We start from the raw sequence: 17,934 nt of genomic DNA, 5'->3' as shown, positions 1-17,934 counted from the left end.
CAGTAGGAAAAACCTCTGACAGCATTTTTAAAAGGCTCTGCAGGGTTTTTTTCCGGGTATTTTTTTCACTGTTTTTTTCCACCACACAAACAGAACTCTAATTACATCTGCATTTCTGCCTCTCATTCTTAATGCCTTTCAGTGCAGATTAGCATTTACTGAAGATGGTGCTCTGATTAGACTTCTAAAGCAGGTTGACTCAGGACAAGTGATTGCACAATGTTAATCACATCATGTGTGGGAGCACACATTAGTTGTTTCAAGGAAACAGTAAAATTACAGTCAACAAAAGAAACATGAATATGTTTCTGCTGCTCTTGCATTGTGGCATTACATGACAGAGGTAAATCAGTAATCAAAACAGCTGTATGAGCAATGTGATATTTTCAGACTAATGAAAAATGAATCAAGATCATCTGATTTTTGAAGACATTAAAATGTTTTCAAAGCTACATTCTTAGTCCATTAAATTTTCCAAGATTACAGAAAACTGAATATGATGCTGCCCGTGGCCTGTGTCATCATAATATATTCTTCTTATAATTTATGTTATACCATGTAAAATGCCTTAGCTCATTGTGAAAACTATTGTTGATCTCAACAAAAAGAGAGGCATATCTCAATCAAGGATTGTCAAATGAAAAAAATGTCTTTTTAAAGAACACATTTCTAGGCATGACTTGCTCAGTAGAGTATACAGATACTTGGCATAATTTAGAACTGTAAATTCCAGTTGCACATTCCCATTCATTGCTGAGGGGTAAGCTAAGTGCAACTCAAGAGGTTTCTACTCTGCTCATTTGAGTTGCACTTAGCTTACCCCTCAAAACTGATGTATGTGTATACGTATATATATTAGTATATGTACATATGCATATGTCAGGGCAAAAAAAAGAACTACTATGATCATTTTATTATGTTTTCTACACAATAAAAAGCATAGGACTTTCCTCAGCATTCTCTGCAATAGGTCAACCACACCTTCAGGTTCAGTTAGTTGTTCCTCTCCATGATATAAAACAATGAAAAAGAGAAGGAATATATTAATAGAAGAGCTTTATGATTAATTCTTTATTTGTTTTTAATTATCCTCTATTAGAACCTAGAAGTCTGAGAGAACATTTCCTTTCTTATTAGTTTCCAAGACAGCTTATTTTAATGTTATCATAGTACAACTACACCTAGACAGCAGTTCTGCAGAGGCAATAGCACTTCCAGTGAAGCACTGTTTGGTTAATCTATTAGATTAAAAATCTTGGAACCAAATAAGAAGTACTTTGGTGTTTTTTCAAAGGTAAAAAGAACTAACAGGGTATACAGATATCTTTTCACCAGGGAATGTTAAATTGTTATTTAAAAGTCTGTTCTTCATTTTCCTGAGAATTTATATTAATAACTTGATGATAAAATCAATAAGGTAGAATCAATTTTCAAGAATGTTCTGAAAGAGCCAAAATAATAATTGAAGAATACAACATTGCCACCTAATATATGTTTCCTGAACATACATATCACCGTATGCATTAATGGAATGGAGCAAGCACTCTGGCTCACTAGTAGTAGATGTACACTTAAGGATGAGCTAAACTGCTTTCCAGATATTGTTGACTGTCAACGAGGGCTCCGTTCACAACACTGAGATAGCCACCAGTTCATATCTGCCTACCTTTTATGGACAGCTAAATTTCAGCCTCCAAATATGAAGCCAAATCCCAACCCTTCTCTTAATCTTTTTTCTTAGAAGAAAGATACTACAGAAGAATACACTTAATCACTCCAGAATTACAAGATCTTTTAGTCCTATTTATCAGATAGTAAATCAACCATAACTCTTATCTTATAATTGCCTTTCATATAGCTCTTCTTTCCGTTCTTTCATACGTACCTCTGCTGTCTCCGCAGAGGAGGTAAAGATACTTTGCTTAGATTTGCTCCTAAGAGGGTCAATCTCTGTGGTGCTCTCAGCTCCAGAACGTTTCTTTACTTGGTACCTCCAAAAAGTCATTGAAAATTTTCTCTCTTTTTATCTACCTTCTTTCCTCTATCCATTTGGATAATAACATCATGCCAAACACCTGATTTATCACCCATTATTGCCATAGAACAAAATTCTTCCAGAAGCACATACTGAAGAGGAATATGTGGAATATCCATTACCTTTTTATTGTTGCTTATGCATGATTCTGAGCTTTTCTCTGTTTCCTTTTTGATAGCTTCCTGAAGATCAGAGGCCTGTTGTATATACGATAATGCTGTCGCTATCTCATCTTCTAACAATATTACATCTTCACAGGAAATTGGCCACCCCAAATTCTCTAAAGACTCTAGCAAAGCCTCTTTATGCTGCATGTATTGGACTGGCCCATCCTCTTTAAATCTTAAAAAAAATATAGTAATCACAGACAAAAAAAATAATTTGGCAATACTTTAGAAATAGAATCACAAAGCTCAAAAGCAGAATAAAAAATACATCAGATTCATACATTCTATCTTCTGTGCATTATAAGTTCTTGTGTTTCATTCAGCTACCATTTTGATTAGTCAAACAATCACATCTGGCTTAACGATACCTCACAGAAAGATATATACAAAGCAGTTCAAGCGTACAAACCTGGTGCCATTTTAGACATCCCAGAATATGTGAGCCATCAATAAAGAACTTGTAGAAATGATTGAGAAATTATGGAAATCCCTGGCCTTTCTGGAGCAGCTACTGTGAAGTGACCAGCATCCGGATGCCTATTAAGTCCTGATTTGCCACATAAGCCTTGACTGACCATATAAAAAAATATATATAAATATAATCTCCTGATGTTTATTCCTCTATCATTTTTGCACTGCTCAGTTTTCACTCAATGATCAGAGTTTGCTTCCATTGATGATTTTGGATACATCAATGTCTACTGGACTAAAGAGCCATTTTGAGCCTACACTATACACAGAAAGGTGAAACAGATACAGTAATCTTGTTGATAAAACCAAACTAAAACCTCCAAAATACAGAACAAGTAGCATTGTTTAAATCTCCAGTCAAAATTAATGTTATTAATTAATCATATACATAATTGGCTGTACATTACAAACAAAAAAATATCTTAAATACCACCTTGTCAACTTTCTATGCTCAGTAACTCACTGTCTATCAATAGATATCTTTTTACTTTTTGTAATTATACACTGTTCTTTTGTTTAACAGCCTTCACTTCCTTTTTACAAGAACGGGATTGTAGTTCTTATTGATGACAGAACAGTGTGGGTTTTGCTCCTTAGCTTAAGCCTCGTTAAAAGCATTCTATGATTCATTCCTATTTTTCTGCATAGAATATTTCATGCCAATTCAGTTTCCATTAAGTGATCTTCATTTTATTCTCTAAAGTAAAGAAATGCTAACTTCGCTGATGTCACTCATGTTTATACCATTGCTAGTTTTTGAAATCGATGTACAGAAACAAGCTAAAGTAGTACACAATTCCAGTGTGAAATACAGTTTCAGCACATGCTGTAAAGGTGTTTATTATCCCTTTACAAGCCTGCCACTGAAGTGCTCTTTACCAGATGAGCACTTTTACCTTGATGCCAAAGGTGACGACACGCTGCCCACCCAAATCCCTGCCATTTGACACTGACCAAGAATGACTAGAACCATTAACATGGAATGCAAATCCTTTAAAAATAATCACCATTGCAAAAAGCTGGTCCTGAATGTCATATTACTCCATATCACATGTACATTCTTGAAAGCAAAGTACACTTAGGAAATACTTGACAATAAAACCAGTTGGTTATAGGAATAGTGATTTTAAGAGTAACAAATATTTATGATTAGCCTTTCAGAGTTCAGGTAGAATACTAAAAGGTGATAGCTTACTTGTCTCTTTCGTCCTGAGACAGTGCTCTCCAAACAACTAGGTTTAGGCGCCTATTAAAGAAAGGAAAACAGTTTTGAGAGAATGCAGTTCTTTGTGCATCTGATAATCTCAAAACTAGCAAATAAACACAGTTTCTTAAGATATCTGCACTGATTTGTATTCCAAGAGCACTGTATCATCAGACTGGATCCTTATCATTCAGCTATGAAATTATCAGCTGCAAGAGAAGATGGGAAAACAGCATCTTCCATCAAGTAGCAACATGTCTGTTTCTGGGTCAAAGAAAGATTAATGGCAATCACTATTGCTTCCTGCCAGGATTTTCTATGGAAAACATTAGTGAGATAAATCAAATTTAAAAACTGATTAAATGCCAGTTAAGCCAAGCACAGTTCCTCCAATTAAACAGTGTCTGAAAACTGTAGCCTGAAGACACATGGAGAGTAATGCTAATTTTTTTTCCTGCTGAGATAACCCCTTGGTTGTAGCAATCAGGTTTCTACTTCATTAAACTGTGGCTATGAAGAAAAACTACTGACAGGAAAACAGAAATGATTATCACAAAGCAATGCAGTTCTGAGATCTTTTAAAAGCATTACTAAATTTTCTGCTGTTATTTATTAGATATAAATGATAAACGCTTATGAGATCACCTAACTTAGTCTTTTCTGTTAAAATCTCAACCAATCCATCACTCAATGACTTCATTTCATAATACATAGATAAACCTCTAATGATGATCTCAATTGCAAGCTTCCTTTGGAAATACAAGAACAAAGTCATTGTTAGGAAAAATTCAGATTGTAACCATTAGATTTTTTAACAGCTTTGCCAGATTTACAGGTGCATGTACAAAAAAGCTCATTAACACCAGATTTTGAATATTAATTTCTTGGTGATTCATTTTCTCTACTAGAAACCAAACCTCAGCATTTTTAGAATGTAAATTACTTAGTTCATTCACACTCTGCAGTTTCAGCAAGCTCCACTGCCTATTTCATGCTTCTAAATGTGCACGCTCATAACTAACTCATTTGTAAAAGCCTCTGGCTATACAAGATCACACACATTTTGAAGCTTTCAGCATTTTTCTCCTTCAGTACTGGATATTCTTTCTGTCAGAACACAAAATTTCTGCCCGCACCACTTTTCTCCCTCTGTTTTTCCTGCTAAGATCAATTTACATATAGGAAAGATATTGTCACGCTTGCTTCTGTTCTTGAAACCTACTTGCCTTGATGTATCGTCTCATCTATAGATGTCAGAATAAATTTGTGACCAACCACTCTCCACTAAGCTGAACCGCAATCTTTGCAAAATTCAATTACTAGAAAAGTACTGCAGCATTTGGAGCAAACTAAATTTGACTGAGTTGCTGTTTCACATGTAGAGGAAAAGCAATGAGAACTCTTTTTTACATTGTCGATTATAAGGATCTTCAGACAAAACTCCCCTCTGCACATCTTTAGTGTAGGGAATAGTAGGAAACTCAATCCTGCTATTGTAAATACACTGATTCTTTGATGTCTTTGGATAAACACAAGAAAACCATACTCCTAATCATCAAATTTTTATGGAGACTGTGAAAATGCTGTCAGTAGGAGATCATCCGAGTTTAACCAGAAAACACTCTTCTTTCCCTCAAAATTGAAGTCAATAAATGTAAAATATCTAATGGTATAGAACAGCAATGAAAACTTACATGTTTTTTTCAGAAGTCACCATCAAAAATATACCACTTCAATGTTCTATCAAAATGAGTGATAAATCCAGATTTCTATGAGGTATTCATATGTCTGATAATAATAGCATTGTCTCAGTGACAGAGCACACAAAACCCACAGATTTTTCTTCACTGAATTCCATTAATACTAGGCATAGCAAGCAGCATTTGTGAACCATAATTCTTGATTTTTACGGCAAAAGGTGGATATATTCAGAAATAAAAAATGAGAATGAAAAAGAGAGTTATTACGTACTTTAAAAAGAACTGGTATGATTGTAGAGCTACAGAGGAAAAAAAAACCTTAAAGGGCCTCAATGAAATTAATTAAAAAGCAAAGACTAAACACTAGTCATCAAGCAGTTTTTGATCATATGAAATAACTACAACTGCAAATATTATTAGAATACTGCTTGTAAAGATATCTGTTTTATTAAAGCGATTTTCATCAAAGATTGCTTAAGGCTACTTGAATGACACCAGTAGTCAAATAATTGCATTGCTTCAAAAAAAAAGAATGCATAAAGCTAGATCAAGGAAAGAAATAGCTTAGAGAGATAGTGTCCTTGTCCTGTTTACCTTTTACAATATTTAACTAATAAGCACAACACATATCTTTCTTAAGAAAAATAAAAAATTAAAATTGTCAGTATCTTACAGGTGCCTCAATTACACTCTTAGATCTGTAGTCAGGTGCTCGCAAGCTGGCAGCAAAAAGCAAGCTACTAATTTAAATGTCAGTCTATGGATTTAGGAGTTTAATTGCAAGTTAAAAGTCTGACTACTACTGTATGTTTAGCAGGGATTCCTCCCCAGGGAAGATTGCTTTCAGGTTTATTCCTAGAAAGTAAAAGAAGATTTTTTTTTGTCATTAAACAAACATAATATGAGCAACATATTGGTTATTTCTTGTCTTCTTGGCTATTATCTATTTTTTTCATTCCGCACGTTTTTTTGAAGAAAATAAACACTTATCCTACAGGCTGATGATTGATTACAGTGTGTCAGTGTGCAAAATTACCAGTATTAAGCAAAGCACATGTGAGTAGATCCCCTTTACATAAGAAAAAATCAAAAATTAGACTGAAAATATGATAAATTTCTAATAAATAGACTTGCCTTTCATAGGATTTAATTGCTTGTTCCAGCTTCTCTTTATAGGCATCAAGATTCACTGCCTGAGGATTAATTAGTGTGATCTGCTTTTTATCGCTGCCAACATGAGCCAATGGTAACATCTATTATAGAACAAAAGACAAAGACTTCATTTATCATACAACTTTTCCTCCACCAGAACAACTGAATGTCCATGAGTCCATTTCCAAGAATCAAAACAGACACCAGGAACACTGGAAGGCTGCAGAAAGAAAGATCTGACCACCCCAAAAGAAATGTCAGAATTAAGACATAGTTCCAGTCCGTTAATAAAATCTTATGAAATTATAGAATCTCTTTATGCAGAAGTTGCAAATTAACTAAATCAGTACTGTCAAAAAAGACTGTCAAAAAGTCACTCTAACAGTGGAAGGTTAGGTCAGGTGGGAGACAATCCTGTCTAGGTCATGGCCATATTCCAGACTGTATTGCTTTAAAACAAGATTCTCATATACTTATTAGCATCTAATTCTAGCGTAAAGGTGTGATGCTTACTTATTTGAGTGTATTTAATGCTCTTATTCTGGAGGACCATATTTTCTAGGGAATTATAGTACTAAAGGTGGAAAGAGACATTTTTTACCACCACACCTATCATCAAAGCATGAACAAAGTGGATACTGCTCACTGAAACTGGTTTTAATTAACCACAATAATGCTTAGGAGCCTAACCTGGTTGGTCAGAACCAGGAACTTCAATACCCTTCAAATTTCACAATACATAAGCATATATGTAAGTCAACTTAACTAATAAATAGAAAGTCTTATACTTAGAGCAGATCTTCAAAAGGCAGAGAAAAGTGTAGAAAAAGATGACAGAGAGAAGGAAAGATTCTTTCCCATCTTTCAGTCCAAAGTACCATCATTCAGCCTCTTAAATTACTCAGCAATTCATGTAAGAAAATCTTTTTTACATATCAGTGTCCTGATGATGATTATAAACAGAAAAAAATCCAAGAAAGAAATGGAGAAGATGGACGATGTTACTCTTCTCAAAACTGTATTCAATACATATGGTAGAGTGAAGAGCTTCTCCAAGTGCCTGCCTGAGATCAGGATTTAGATGAGAAAAAAAATGGATGAGGTTCAGATAAGAGAATAAAAATACTTTCTTAATTGAGAACATTTTTTGGTGATGCTTTATTTGTGTTTGAATCATCACAGCCTAGCTGGATTCCAAATTACTGCTGTATGGCTATTTTTTCAGGAGCAGTGGTGTTACTTAACATGCCACTCTCTCTCTGAGGACATCTTCTCTCTGATTAATAAATCTGTGTCGCATCAGTGCCAGACCACATCAAAGCTCCTCATATTAAATTAATCTTCAGATCACGTAGAAGCTAAAGCTAATGGGAACATGTCAGTGAAGTATCTTACCAGAGACAGATGAGGTAAAACTCTGCCCAGAACTGTGAGCCACGAAATCTGGCTAGCTGTCATTTCCAGGTGGCATTTGAAAGCTGAAAGGCAAGGAACTGAGACTACCCGTATTCCGGTTTCATACTGTCATGGTGGTTGTCTGCTATGTTTCTCAAACCAAGTTTAGCAGGGCGTGAAGCCCTCTCCAACACCCCTTTAAAAATTCAGAGTACAAACGGCATAATTTGCAAAATTAATATTTAATATAGTTTATAAAACACTTTGAGTAGAATATGAGGGGCAAACATAAACACATTATTACAGTAGTGAGGAATAAAATTGGAACAGAATATGTTTTTATCAAATAGTAAATTTGAAATATTATGTATGTTTTGAAGCAATGAAAACTCCTCACAAAGTCAAGTGAAATTTGACAGATTCAGCTGAAAGAAATCACAGGGAAGCTTTTTCAGTGCCAAAATGTTTTGTCATTTTTCTAAATTAAACTTTCACACCAAAAGAATTTGCTTGTTTCAAAATGACTGTTATTTCAAAAACAAAATCTCAATTTTTATGGACAAAACCAAAGCACAATAACCCTAGAAAAAACTTTTCCTTTTGATATGAAGCTCTCAGATGGAGCTTCATATCAAAACTCCATGACATGGAAAGCTGTACTTAAGATGCCACAATCTGTAACAAGTACTCAGATAGTTCTACAGGGAAGGTTTGTTCCAGAAACACCACAGCATAATTTAGACAAACCCCTAAACCAATTTTCTTTTTTCTAGATCTGAAGGTGATGGGTAACTTAATGAATTAACCTCTTTGAAATAACTCAGGTGAAACTGACAGGTCAAGCACACCTGAAAACAGGACAGTTTCTTGCTAATCAGGAGTTGTTATGAAGATCTTTTGCTTGCTGCATCTCCAAGGTGAGAAAACTGCTCATAGTTGTTGCTCATAGTTGATAGCATTATCACTGCTAGCAAAGACCAAAAGCATAAATTACACTACCCTCAGAAAAGCAGTCAGGGATGTATGCATCCACATCAAGAAAACTAAGATTTCAGAAGGAAGAATGCAAAAATGTCTGTATGTTTATTATCTTCAATGATGTCTTCTGAAATACTGGAATAATCAAAACTCTTAATCAATTTGTTAACATCTTCTATTCAAGCTCTATGTGTAGTCCCAGAACTTATTTTCTGCTTTTCCTTGATATGCTGGCTTGAGACTTGAGGGAGAATGCGTTCCACAGCTCATAAACTCTACTTGTTTCACCTCATGTGCAAACCCCAACCTTCTTTTTCCTTTCTATACCCTGCTTCAGATCCAGAAAAATCCATGCTTTTACACATAGAATGATAATTCTCCACTGCCTGAGAAACTGAGTGTCTCCATACAACTACCGAGTCTTGGCAGGTACAAAAAAGTGGTAAAAATTATATATGTGTTTATATCCGTGACTCTAAAGAAAGCCCATGGATCGCTGCTTTGATTCTGTAAATCAGCTATTCATTCTAAGAATACCGAACTTAGTTCAGCCCTGAACTAGATTACCACAAGCTCCCATGAGCTACCATTAAAAGTTACCTCTATCACTTGCAGAATCATAGCTTTGACTATTTTCAAGGACCATTATGTTTTACAGACTACTGTTTTTGCAAATAACATTTCAAATGCAGCTCAGAATTGTCCAGAAAGGACTCTAAGGAGTCTTCATGTAGAAACATGGCAGAAAGAGCTCTACTTAGTAGGTGTATTCAGAAGAAGATATGAAATGAAGTGACTGCTCAGAAATCAGTTGTAAGAGTTATATGAAAGTCAATGCCTTTTGTTCGACATTTCACTTACAATAGATTGTTTTGTAATCATTAAATACTTCTTTAGTAAAAAATGGCTATTTTGCATCTGAAACATTAAAATGTATATTTGAAAAAACTTTTTTGTACAAAAAGCCATCTTTTTATAGCTTAAAAAAAACCTCACACTTCAAAAAAATGCTTAAATATGTTGGGTTTGACTTGCTTTTACTAAATCAGAGAATCTGGGTTTGCTTCCACAGTCTGCATGCTATAGCAAAGCTTCCCATTCCTAAATTTAAAAAGACAAACATGAAAACTTTAAGAAGTACAAATGTGTACATTAGTTATAGATATTCTTCTTAGCTCCATACCACATCCTATTCCATACTCCTTGCTTACCCCTTGTTATTTAAACAGATGCTGTTTAGCTTTTTCTCTGAGTATTTTTTAAAGAAATGGTTTTTAATAGTTAAAACGAGCTGCAGTATATTCATAGGACTTTCACAGGATATATCACACAAGAAGAATTAGAGCAACTGGCCACAAAATTGATTTCCTTTAAGTGGAATGGCGGTTAGAGCTTCATGATACACAGTTCATCATGAATTTTGCACCTCTAGAATCTCACAATTGCCTACACCTATCAGAATTAAATTCTAATTACTGAATTCAAATACTTCTCAAAAAGACTTGGCAGACACATGTAAACATTGAGAATGCACAAATCCATAAATTATGCACCTGTACAGTTTTCCAAATGACTTTGTGGACCTAAAATACATACTTCAGTGAATTAATAGGTAACAGAAGAGGCTGTGGTGCTCAAGAAATTGCTCAACACCTGATGGCTGCACACTGCCATCAACTGGTAACTGTGAAAGAAAAACATATGGCTCTAAAACTTAAGGGTAAAATCTGCAAGAAATACTATTAACTATCAGTTTTGCCTTCTTACTGATGCATGAATGAACATTCAGACATGCATTAAACATTTAGTGCACATCAACCATCCACAATGAAGACTAGAGAATGCACTTATGACATTTACAGAAATTAATAAAAAATACTTTTGAAAACAGGACAAAGTTTTACATTTTCTTTGAAAGAGGGTAAGAGTTTTACCTCATCAAATACTTTAGAAAATACATGTTTGTCCAGAACTGGGATGTATTTGGTACTATGAGGGACAGCTGTAGGAGCTAAGGCATCCATGATGGTAAGTCGCCTAGCAACCAAGCCATGAGTCTCTAACCAAAGAGCCGAAGAAACATCTAGAGAACTGGAAAAAACAGACGGTAAGATGTAGCACAAGGCAGAAATACATTTGAGAAGTTTGAAATGACTGAAGGAAAACACAAACTGTAATTTTTGTGTGGTATCTACATATGTACACACATACCTTTTAGATGTCTTTTCCACAGATTTCTGCATTTTCAGATCTAAAACAAAACATTTGCATTTCATTATCTTACAATTTTGTGCACACAGAAGTATACATTAATAAGCTAACATATAATAGCGTCATTTTTTCATTTGAGCCTACTAGCAGTGTCACAAAGACTACACAATAAGGTCTATTTCTGTTGCTAAATTAATCAATGAGAATTAAGTTTCTTGCTTTTCTTAGATCAATAGTAACAGTGTTACAGTATGCTTCATGAGCCTTAATTAATCAATAACAAATTTATAAAATAGGTGAGGAATAATTTAAGGGGTTTTTTTTAAAAAAAAAGAGCTTTGTATGCATTTATTTCTTATAGCCCCAAAATAAAGATAACTCAGTTTATTCCCCAATTCAAGATGTTATACCAAGTACTATTACTAATGAGATGGTCAGGAGTGGCTAATTTAAGGTATAACACTGAAAATGTGTATAAAAAGTGCTTAAAATAAGAAGCTGAAATTTAAAAAAAAAAAAAAGACAAACATCTTTAAGTATCATAGGTGAGGTTTTAGAACAACTTAGAGGACCTACCATACAGTTCAGAGTTGCATGAATTACCAAAAAAAATTAAAACTCTTTGGATGTATATTCAAGCCCTACTGGAAATACTTTTGTATCTACATAGGGTGTACTCAGAGAACACGTGTTTTAGTAAATTGCAACTTGCTTTCATATTGGTTCCACAGAAGTAGAATGACCACTCTCAGCTTTAACGTCAACACTGAACGAAAGCACAAATTAATGTATCACAGCAAAAATCTATTGCTGTATTCTAACAAGACTCTCAAGAGCTATTTATTAGAAGGTAATAAGCGCCTATGTACCCTTTCAGCAGTCTAAGGCACTGCTGTATCATAGTTGTCACGTGCTATGGACGTAACTAAGCTGTTGTAAACCAAATCGTTTGGGTACCAATAGCTTCCAGTGTGTCCAGTTCTCTGTGTATTTGCTGCATCCTGGTCCTTTGTACTACAGGTGTGCACACTTTTGCCTCAAATGAGGCCCTATTAGTAAAAAATGCAGCAGAAGAAATGCTATCTGCTGCCCCACCCAGAGCTTCCTGGCTGTCAACTTGCCTTTGGAAATGGTTGTATGTTTCATGCTCTTTTTGACAGAAACACTCTTTTTTTCAGGAGGTATTCCTTCCTCTAGGCTTTCTTCCCTTGATTTCATGCTGTGGCTCAGGATTCGCAGCAAACTCGTCTTTGTTTGCTCTGTGGATGTTGAAAGGGAAAGAAAGGAAGAACTAATTTATTGCTCAAAGGCTTGCCTAGGATTTTTGGTATCCAGTCCCAGTTTTTAAGGGACTGACTACATAAAACCTGAACCACAAAATGACTTCAGCACTAATTTGTACTTCATACTTTGCCATGGACAAAGAATTCTTTCACATCAGCCGGGTATACTTCGTTTCAACCTACATACATAGGATACTTCAGAGAGAAATGTAGTTACAGGTGTAATAAGGGGAAATATTAGTGTAAGTAAGGCTGTAACTAGTGAAAAATAGATCAGCCCTTCATCCCTGCCAATGTACTTATTCTAATACAAAGAAATAAGAGGTTAATATCTACTATTAAAAAGTGCTTGCACACCTTTTAAAACATTCTGTGAAAATGGTTAATCATAGAATCCTAGAATCATAGAGTAGTTTGGGTTGGAAGGGATCTTAAAGATCATCCAGTTCCAACTCCCCTGCCATGGGCAGGGACACCTCCCACCAGACCAGGCTGCCCAAGAACCCATCCAACCTGGCCTTGAATACCTCCAGGGATGGGGCAGCCACAGCTTCCCTGGGCAACCTGTGCCAGTGCCTCCCCACTCTCATGGTGAAGAAATTCCTCCTTATGTCTACCCTAAATCTGCCTCTCTCCAGTTTATACCTGTTCCCCCTCATCCTATCACTACAAGCCTTTGTGAACAGTCCCTCCCGGCTTTCTTGTAGCCCCTTCAGGTACTGGAAGGTCGCTATAAGGTCTCCTCAGAGCCTCTTCTTCTCCAGACTGAACAAGCCCAACTCTCTCAGCCTGTCCTCTTATGGGAGGTGCTCCAGCCCTCTGATCATCTTTGTAGCCCTCCTCTGGACCTGTTCCAACAGCTCCATATCCTTCTTATGTTGAGGATACAGAACTGGACACAATGCCCCAGATGAGGTCGCACAACAGAAGAATAGAGGAACAGAATCACCTCCCTCAACCTGCTGGTCATGCTTCTTTCATCACAGGGCCTGTGATGAAGTATAAATGAACAGACAATTGTCTGTCTGTTTGGGTCAAATGAGTAAGATGGCTGAAAAGTAAAAATGAAGAAAAGTTAAGTCAAAATTTCAGAAAGATGATTATTTAAATTATCAAAGGCTTTATTCATTCTTACAACGAGGGATGCTTTTTCCTGTTTTCTACAGAATCTTTTCAAGTCAGTGAATAAACCCCACAAACAGCTACAGTTCACATTAGTCTTACCTGCATATAATACTTTCTTCCTTTGGGCTGGACTGTCAGGAGTGGTTTGCCAGGTTTGGTGATGCAGTGTCAGTGCTGGGTCTTCTGAAGCACAGCATGGCCTGCTGCTAGCAGCAATATTAAGCTCTTCAACATGTTCGGTTACAGAAGACACGGCATGGGTCTGCTTGTGATTAGTGCTTCTAAGTGACAAAAAGAAGAAACAAGCAAGAAATTACTTCAATTTTATAGCAATGGTTTAAAAAAGGCTAAGCTGAATTCTTCTGGTTGGTTAAATACTCATTTCAAATGCTTCCAATAGTGCAAAATATTTCCTCTGTTATCCTAGTCCGCATTTCAAAGGGGAGTTCAAAGGAGGTTAAAATATTCTTGGGGTTTTTAACTATTTAAAAGTTGTTTCTTGGTCTATTTAAAAGCATTCATTACTTTTAAAGCAACACTCTTGTACATTTTTAGTGAAGTCAGAATGTTGTTTAACAGTCTCTTTGAATCCTGGGGGAAAAATAAACCTACCGTCAGTAGTGAAGATAACTGACACCTATATATTTAGATTTTATACATATAAAAATACATACATGTAAATAGTTTTATATGTATACACACACACACACCCCCTCTATGTCCCAACATTAATTTTAAAAAGTCTAAATTCTGATAGAAACGTTTATCTACATTTTTATGCTGGACATCCTGCCTGCCCTTCCACGTGTGAAATTGTTCCACAGCACTCTCCTCCTTTAATTTATTTTAGTTTATTTTTAATATGTTTGTTTTAACTTGCTGGTTTTTAATAGATTTCTGTCTTAAAAACAGGATTCTTTTTTAATGTACTTTTTGGCTTTTGTACTATTACTGCACAGATAAAAAGGCACTGGGCAATGCTATTTTGTTAATGCATTTAGTGTATTTTTCCATATTTTCTCTTCCATTACTGTGATTGTTTGAAAAAAAAAAAAAAAGAAAAAAACATATTTCTTTTTAGGAGAGGAGAATGTCAGAGATTAAAAATGCAAGACAATTAAAAAGGAGAAATGTAACAAATAGCTCCTATCTCTTATTAACATAATAGCAATATGAGGACATACTTATTCTCTGGATCATTTTCTCCATTATAAAGATCCTTTATCAGACATCTATCATGAAAGGTTTTCATTTTCTCTAGGTCTCTTTCTCCTCGTTCAATCTCTCTTTTCAAAAGCTGTATGTCTTCACTCTAACAAAAACAAAATCAAATATTTTATTACAATTACTCCTAAACATTTCATTTCTGAACTGAAAAGATGCAAGCTCGAACGATAATTTTGAGTAATGACTCAGTTAGGAAAACTGCATAATTTTGTGTACTTTTCCCCACAGTCTCTCTGTTTCCTAAATCAAAGTTTGTTTTGTTCACTTTCTCTATGTGTGTGCAGGCTTATAAAAAACAAGATTAAGGTGTGCTTGGCAATACAATGTTTCAAATTATTCTTTGTTTTCAGGAAAAGGACAAGCATTCTCTGACAAGCCAGTTACCCTTAAGATATGAACAGTTGTATTTCTGAATAATGTAATAAGGTAAATAGCTCCCCTCATTCCAAGCAAGCAAGCAAATGAGTAAATAAGTGAAATATAATGCAAGATATGTACATTACAACTGTTGTCCCATCATTCTACAGATCACAGCTGTATCACACTCACACACCATCCCTGAAAAACTGGTTGTAAAACCCATACTCTTCAAGTAAGCATTGGAACTAAGTAGGAATCATTTGACTACAGGAAAACAGGAAGCAAATTCCAACAATGATCCCTTTACAATTCCCACAGGGCCAGAACTGTGGAGATAGGCAACACGGACTCTGGCCCTCATCTTTCCACCATGCAGTGTCACAGAGTCCACATCAGCAGAACCACCAAAACTGCCCACTACACTTCCTGATATCTTCCAAGAGATGGAGTATTTTCACATCTTCCTTCTACTTGCTGTCTGCAAAGTTCTAAATTTCCTGCTACTGTGTTGTTCCTGGTTGTCCTCATTGTTCCACTGCCATCATTTCTAAAATTTGTGGAGCTAATTAACGGAGTGTTAACTTTAATTAAAAACAGGAGTCTGTTTTAAATGGGTGTTTCTGTTAGTCTATTCAGAAATTTCCTACTGGGGACTGTTAGATTGAGCTGCTTAGTCACGCTTGATAGGTGACAGCTATTCCAGTCGTTTTACTCATTACAGATCTCTCCCCAGTGGCTGTTGTACAGTGAACTTCTAGCAAAATTCACGGAATCATTCATTCATCATCATTCAAATTCAACACTGCACACTCTCATTTATTAACAGGACACAAACCATAGCTTCATTTTAAATAGTAACTTGTCTCTGCAACAGCAGGGATCATGTGTGTTTCTTCCAGAGCTGAATTTGGGTTATATGTTTCTGGGGTTTGGAGGTTGGGTTGGTTTTTTGCAACAGTAGTACTACTAATGTACTTTGCATGATATTCAGGCTTTTTTGTTGTGGTCTAACAAAATTTCAAATGTCACACTCACTGCTTCCACACCACTTCAAATCTGACCAGGATTAACCCTCTTTTTAAATAATATAAGGCAATATGAAATCACAATAATGTGAGTCCTGTGGTTCCTTCAATAGCAAGAAAAAACAAAGATATTTATTTTCAGATACTCACAACAGCAAACTCTGCAGCATCAGGATCAGTCAAATAAATGTCATAATAATGAAACTGTCCCTCTGTTTCCGTAGATAGTTCATACAAAAATTTATTAGCTTCTATATCATCACAGTTGAAGGATACTGTATGGATGGGAATTTTACGATGGAGCTGGACTTCAGCCAAAATTAGTTGGGGGGGCTGAAATAAAAAAATATATATAAATCATGGGACACCTAGAAATGTATTTAGCAAAACATGGAGAATATGTAAGAATTTAATCAGTCATACTGTTGCTTAGAGACAGATATTTATCAGTTAAAAGCATACATACTGTTGGGATTGCTATTTCATAATTATATAAAATTATCCAACTTAAAAGTGAATTTGAAATACTTTTAATGCATTAAGGCACAGGACACTAATAAAATAAAATGTAAGTTACAATATAAACAGTACTTATAATATAAATAGCACTCTTTTCCTTAAATCTTAAAGGAAATTACTGAAGTATAGGAAATTAAACTACTACATTGGTGTTTAGTACCACTGGTTGTATATAACTGAATATTTTTGGATGTATATAACTATTGATATTTTTATTAAGATAAATTAGCTCAATGACAAGTTGATTCAATGTCAGGAAACAAAACAGAATCTGAGGAAATAGGAAGGCTAGTGTTCCTCCTTCAATAAAGAAAAGTAAGAGATCTACCATGTCTAAAAATGTTGAAGGATGTGGTAGAAATAAATTATTCTCCAAGTTCTCTAATTTCTGATAACACTTTAGTTGTTCAGAATACTGATAATTTGATAATCTTGATAATTTTAGCTTTCTCCTGATATTTGCAAGTGTGTTGTACCTTAATAGTTAAAAATAATCTTGGTGTAATTTCCTCTTTTTCATCAAAACATATAATATAAATAATAAAGCCATTATTAACTAGGTAAGAAGAAATGAAATGTTCACTAACTTCTAACTCAATAAAAATATTAAGATGAAGAATCTGGAAAAGGATACATGAAGCCAAATCATTTTTTAATAAAATATGAATATATGCTCCTAGCTAGCAAAGGAAGTGTAAAAGAATGCAAAGATTTTGATGAGCTGTAAATTGAGTTTTAATCAGTCAACTTGTCATTAGAATTATAGAATCAGAGAGTCAGAATAGTTTGAGTTGGAAGGGACCTTAAAGATCACCCAGTTCCAAGCCTCCTGCCATGGGCAGGGACACTTCTCACTATATCAAGGTGCTCAAAGTCTCATCCAACCTGGCCTTGAACACCTCCAGGGATGGGGCATCCACAGCTTCCCTGGGCAACCTCTTCCCAGGCCTCACCACACTCATCGTGAAGAATTTCCTCCTTATGTCTAGTCTAAATCTGCCCCTGTCCAATTTACAGCCATTCCCCCTCATCCTATCACTACATGCCTTTATAAAAAGTCCCTCCCCAGCTTTCTTGTAGCC

The 17,934-nt window shown here is 35.3% G+C and overlaps 1 protein-coding gene across 1 annotated transcript in view; it reads right to left on the bottom strand.

The window, feature by feature from the left end:
* Positions 1 to 17,934, bottom strand: part of VWA3B (von Willebrand factor A domain containing 3B) — a 70,937-nt gene that overhangs the window by 17,421 nt on the left and 35,582 nt on the right. Inside the window, exons 15-23 of the mRNA XM_054057041.1 lie at positions 16,484 to 16,666; positions 14,906 to 15,033; positions 13,821 to 14,002; positions 12,435 to 12,572; positions 11,314 to 11,353; positions 11,037 to 11,193; positions 6,712 to 6,830; positions 3,869 to 3,919; positions 2,158 to 2,377 (exon numbers count right to left, since the gene is read on the bottom strand). Of these exons, the coding sequence (XP_053913016.1) occupies positions 2,158 to 2,377; positions 3,869 to 3,919; positions 6,712 to 6,830; positions 11,037 to 11,193; positions 11,314 to 11,353; positions 12,435 to 12,572; positions 13,821 to 14,002; positions 14,906 to 15,033; positions 16,484 to 16,666 (1,218 nt within the window). The remainder of the gene's footprint in view (positions 1 to 2,157; positions 2,378 to 3,868; positions 3,920 to 6,711; positions 6,831 to 11,036; positions 11,194 to 11,313; positions 11,354 to 12,434; positions 12,573 to 13,820; positions 14,003 to 14,905; positions 15,034 to 16,483; positions 16,667 to 17,934) is intronic.

This window comes from Cuculus canorus, chromosome 1, assembly GCF_017976375.1.
Source record: "Cuculus canorus isolate bCucCan1 chromosome 1, bCucCan1.pri, whole genome shotgun sequence".
NCBI classification, from domain to species: Eukaryota; Metazoa; Chordata; class Aves; order Cuculiformes; family Cuculidae; genus Cuculus; species Cuculus canorus.
The sequence above is the reverse complement of the archived record's forward strand: the minus strand, read 5'-3'. Positions and strand labels throughout refer to the sequence as shown.